The 5,649-nt window shown below is 53.6% G+C and overlaps 1 protein-coding gene across 1 annotated transcript in view; it reads right to left on the bottom strand.

Annotated features, from left to right (window-relative positions):
* Positions 1-35: 35 nt before the first annotated feature.
* The window catches only part of TMEM150B (transmembrane protein 150B), an 8,008-nt gene continuing 2,394 nt past the window's right edge, over positions 36-5,649 (bottom strand). Inside the window, exons 6-7 of the mRNA XM_036834568.1 lie at positions 3,154-3,337; positions 36-647 (exon numbers count right to left, since the gene is read on the bottom strand). Of these exons, the coding sequence (XP_036690463.1) occupies positions 448-647; positions 3,154-3,337 (384 nt within the window). The 3' untranslated portion in view covers positions 36-447. The remainder of the gene's footprint in view (positions 648-3,153; positions 3,338-5,649) is intronic.

Below are 5,649 nucleotides of genomic sequence, written 5' to 3'. Positions count from 1 at the left end.
GGGGGGACTGGGGGAGGGGAGCTGTTTCTATTTTATTTATTGATTAATTTATTATTTTATTTATTGATCAATCTCTCTGCGGGGTGGGGTGGGGGAGGGATGGGGTCTGGTTGGGGTGGCTTAGCAGATCCGGACGGACAGGGCCATCTGTCCTTGTGTCCCCAACTCCCCCTTCCTGGGCCCCCCTCCCCTGGTCTTCTCCCTTCCCCCACGACCTTCTGTACGGATTTGCTCTCCGGAAGGAATTCTGATTTCGCGTGATCCTGCCTGCGTCCGTGTCTCTGATTCCGCCAGCGGCAAAAAAAAAAAAAAATTAATAATAATAAATATCCTTGATCAGGGATGGCTGGCTGGCCTTGGCCTCTCGCTTCCTGGGTGGCCCTGGTTGCAGGGGCGGAACCAGATGGCAGGGACAGGAGGTGTGAAGATGCCACGCTGACCAGGCGTTCAGAGCTGGACCTTCAGGGCGATGGGGGAGGCCGGCGGGGGGCTCGGGCTGCCAGGACCCGGCTGGAGGCACAGGGTGCAGCCGTCCAGGCCGGAGAAGTCCACCGCAAAGAGGCCAAAGAGGGTGAACAGCAGCATGGCGACGACCCACTCACAGGCGGCAGAGGCTGAGCGCAGTGACCAGGTGTGCAGGACGACCACTGTACCGCAGGGTCAAGGGCACAGCGCCACAGGGAGGGTCCGCCAGCCCGGCTAGGCTGCTGAGTGACCTTGGGCAGGCTGAGACCATCCGCCTCTGGGTACCCTCTCGTGACATGTCCGCCCTGCCCTGGCTGGAATGACCCCTCTGGCTGGACACCCTCCTTGGCAACCCCCAGACACTCTCAGATGGATGCCCTCCAGTTCCCACCTCTGTCTCAAGCTGTTTTCTAAATGTTTTCCCTTGCATGTTTCTCCGGTTTGCACTGCATTCCCAGTATCCCAGAACAAGGTACTCTTATCTTCCTGTCGGCCTTCCCTGACCCCGTGAAGGCTCTGCCATCTCCCCACTTGCCAGGGCCAGCTGGCCGCCATTGCTTCTACCTCCAAAAATGCAGGGCTTCCTAAAGATGCTTCCACCTACCCGCCAGCTTCAGGCTGTGCTTGCAACTTTCTCCCCCGACCCAGGGCCCACAGGCCCCTCCTGCAGAATCTCCCTTTCTCCCTAAAAGCTCTTCCTCTTTCTGGGTACCCCGACCTCCGTGACAACACCATCCACTCCTGCTCCCTAGCAGACCCTTGGGAATCGCCTTCGTCCCCTCCCTCCTCATCCCCATGACCAGCTGGACACCCCAAGTCTTGTCCTCTCTGTCTTGCCCATCTCTTTCTAGCCTGGCATCTCAACTGGTTGGCCCTGTCCCTCCTCCGGCTCCATGGTCCCAGCTCTTTAAAACTTTTTTGTAACCACTGGTCAACACATACTCTGAGCTCCAACCTTGCAGAGATGCCTCTCGTTTTCTGGGACCACCCCCCTCACTGAAGCACTCCTCCTCCTCCTCTCAGAGCCAACCCAGCTCCTACTCACCCCTCCTAGATCAGATTAGGCATGATTTCATTCATTCAAGGATTTTTAGACAGTGAATAAGGCCAACACCATCCCCAAGCCCCACCGATCCTAGAACAAAGAAGTGCTTACCCCAGAACTGACTCTGTAACTCCCCCACTCACAAGCTTTCTGTGGCTCCCTATTGCACTTGTACAGAAGCACAAGCCTGGAGTCCCTCACTTTAGCACTGGAGATGCTCATCTCTGGCCCTGCCAGCAGCCTCATCTCCTCCCCTGGGCTGGTTTTCCCACCCTCCGCATGTACCCGCGGTGTTCCTCCCTCCTTCACCCAACCCAGGCCAAAAGCAGCTGGTTCTGCAAAACCAGCTCAAATGCCAGGTCTCAGACCTCTCTTTGCAGGCTTCCAGCCCTTACGACACTCAGCTGACCATTTTATGGTCCTGTCCCCCACTTCCCGCATCCAAGGGATATCAGAGCCCCACAGAATGAAGACCCTGTGGCCAAACTGATTATCAGCACAGGCAGGATTTTGAAAGGGGCCGCCTAGACCTCATCGTTAACTGCTCCTGCGGCCGCACAGGACAGATGCCAGTTCTGCAGCTGCAGAAGGCTGAGCTCGGGCGCCAGCCCTTTCTATCCATTTCACTGGATTCAACTTGCTGCTCTGGGAAACGAGATCGCCACCCCCATTTTGCTGGGAAAATGGATCCAATTTTCCAAAGGGATCCTCTGAATGCAGCCGGCCCAGGGTCTCAGCTGGGTTCCCTCCAGCCTCTTCTGGATGCCAATGACCTCTGGCCTCCCCTTCCATCATCCCCACAGGGGGCCGCAGTCCCCAAGGCTTAGCATGCAGCCCCTCCTCTCTCTCAGAGCACTCTGCTTCTCAGTAATCATCATTATTCTGATAAAAGCAACTCCATTCTACAGATAGGGAATCTGAGGCTCGGAGAGTGGTTTGGCTCACCCGGAGGTGTGCTGAGCTAGTGGGTTCTGGGGTGACTCAGAAGTGGGCTGGAATCAAGGCTCCACCCACAGACGTGCTGGTGAATGTGTAACAACTGGCTCTGATTTGTAGCATTTGTTAGTTTCTTGGCCGTTTCAAGCTATTACTAACATGACATCACTGCACATGGAGCTGGGAAGAGATACACACAGACAGCTCAGGAGACCCTGTACCAGCCGCCTCCAGCCTACCACCAGCTCTGCCATTGAACTTCGTGACGGTTCTTGGCCATCTGAACCTCCTGTTTCCGGTCTTAGCCAGCACGATGCCCAGCACAGAGCGGTACCCCAAACGGACTGCTGTCATCGGTTCATCGATCTCCCAGCATGTACTGGTCACTCAGTATGTGCCAAGGCACCGATCTAAGCACCTCACATGTGTCACCTCCTCCATTCCTCACATTCCTTATTACTATCCACATTTGATAGATGAGGAAACTGAGGCACTGAGAAGTTAAGAAACCAAAGGAGTTCCCCCTGCTCCCCCAGCTAGTATGTGGAGGCAGCGTGACCCCAGAGCCGGGACTCGGTGACAACACCGCTATAATCCTGCACGGAGACCAAGGCTGAGAAAGGAAGGGGCACCCTCAATAGCACACAGCAGACCCACCCCAATGAAGACGTGCCCCCAACACCGGTCCCCGGCCCCAGGAAGGATACTGGCCACCGTGAGGATGGTGCAAATGCTGCAGAGGACCAGACGGAGTGGCCCGATCCAGGGACCCCCAGGCTGGGGCAGCCTCTTCATCCTCCAGAAGAGAAGGAGCTGCAGCCAGAAGTAGAATATTCCCACGAAGAAGGCGAAGAAGGCCCCCGTCAGGTGCGTGGCCCGCTGGTTCTTTTCCTGGGAGAGGAAGGGAGCAGAGTTGAGGGGCAGACCTGTGGGAGGGCGAGGGCCACGATGCCATGCAGGGAGGCGCCAGGACCAACTCCACGGACTGTGCTTGAAAACTGCCATACCCGACGATTGGCTGATTGATTAGGTGCATTGGCTATTGTCAGCTCCACGAGGCCAGGCATTTATTTAAACTGCTGTTCACTGCTGGGGCCTCCATCCCTAAAACAGGGCCTGGCACATAGTAGAGCCCGGTAAAATTTTTTCTTTTAATTTATTTATTTAATTTATTATTTTTGGCTGCATTGGGTTTTCGTTGCTGCGCACGGGCTTTCTCAAGTTGCAGCGAGCAGGGGCTACTCTTCGTTGTGGCACGCGGGTTTCTCATTGCGGTGGCTTCTCTTGTTGCAGAGCACAGGCTCTAGGCGTGCGGGTTTCAGTAGTTGTGGCACACGGGCTCAGTAATTGTGGCTCACGGGCTTTAGAGCGCAGGCTCGGGGGTTGTGGCGCACGGGCTTAGTTGCTCCGCTACATGTGGGATCTTCCCGGACCAGGGCTTGAACCTGTGTCCCCTGCATTGGCAGGCGGATTCTTAACCACTGCTCCACCAGGGAAGCCCAAGCCTCGTAAAATATTAGTGGAATAAATCCTTCATTCTCAACCTGGGTGGAAGAGAGCAGATTGTTGCCACCAAGGGGGTAAAAATTGGTTCTTGGAGGGTGAAAAAATATTAAATATTACAATGGTTTCTGGCTTACAGATATAGTATGTATTATATTAAAATGTTTTCATACTAAAAACTCCATGGCGGGGGTGGGGTGGGGTGGGGGGAACTTCCCTGGTGGCGCAGTGGATAAGACTCTGCGCTCCCAATGCAAAGGGCCTGGGTTCTTCGATTCCTGGTCAGGGAACTAGATCCCACATGCATGCCGCAACTAAGAGTTTGCATGCCACAGCTAAGGAGCCGGCAAGCCGCGACTAAGGAACCCACAGGCCACAACTAAGGAGCCCGCATGCTGCAACTAAGGAGTCTGCCTGCCGCAACTAAGACCCCACGCAACCAAGTAAATAAATAAATATTAGGAAAAAAATAAAAACTTCATGGAGGGAAAGGATGATTAGGAGAAAATGTCTAAAAAAGTCTTCTGGGGACTTCCCTGGCAGTCCATTGGTGAGGACTGTGGGCTTCCACCGCACGGGGCTCGGGTTGGATCCCTGATCGGGAACTAAGATCCCACATGAGGCAGGGAGCAGCCAAAAAAAAAAAAGCTTCTGCGCGGGGGGGGGGGGGGGGGGGGGGGGGGATATAATAATTAAAGGAAAACAAAGGTTAATGAACACAGGAATACATGATAAGTGAATTATTTGTTATGCAAATGTCATGGGGAATTTTTGTTAAGTTGGAGGCAGCCTCTTGTCTAAACACCCTGCGGCTTTCATGGCCTTTTGGCGGGAGAGGTTTGGAATCAGAGACATCATACTGAAAAACAAATAGATAAAAAATAAAATGATAAAATAAATCAAAGATTCCTCCTATTACTCATCCATTTATTTATTCTACAAATATCTACTGAGCTTTGTGGCTAAGAATGTGGGCTTCTAGAGTCTACGAATCTGGGTTCATCTCTGACCACCACGAACCGGCTGATAAAGAAATATCTCCGTCGGATTTGACCAAGAAGGACCTCCCTGGAGTTCTTGTGGAGATGGGTTAAAATAACCCTGTACAACGTAAAAAGCTAGTGCCTTCTACAGACAGAACACTCCATCGATGTGGCAAACATTAAGAATAAGTGGGGGGCTTCCCGGGGCTTCCCTGGTGGCGCAGTGGTTGAGAATCTGCCTGCCAATGCAGGGGACACGGGTTCGAGCCCTGGTCTGGGAAGATCCCACATGCCGCGGAGCGATTAGGCCCGTGAGCCACAATTGCTGAGCCTGCGCGTCTGGAGCCTGTGCTCCGCAACGGGAGGGGCCGCGATAATGAGAGGCCCGCGCACCGCGATGAAGAGTGGCCCCCGCTTGCCACAACTAGAGAAAGCCCTCGCACAGAAACGAAGACCCACCACAGCCATAAATAAATAAATAAATAAATTAATTAATTAATTAATTAAAAAAAAAAAAAGAATAAGTGGGGAATTCCCCCGCGGTCCAGTAATTAGGACTCCACGCTTTCACTCCCCAGGGCCCCGGTTCGATCCCTAGTCGGGGAAATAGGATCCCGCCAAGCAGCGCGGTGCGGAGGGGCGGAGTGAACTGAGAAATTTTATCATTAAATGGGGGTATGGCAGTGAATTACCCCAAACTCCTAGGGGTTAACGGAA

This window comes from Balaenoptera musculus, chromosome 19, assembly GCF_009873245.2.
Source record: "Balaenoptera musculus isolate JJ_BM4_2016_0621 chromosome 19, mBalMus1.pri.v3, whole genome shotgun sequence".
NCBI lineage: Eukaryota > Metazoa > Chordata > Mammalia > Artiodactyla > Balaenopteridae > Balaenoptera > Balaenoptera musculus.
This window is presented reverse-complemented; position numbering and strand designations above follow the sequence as displayed.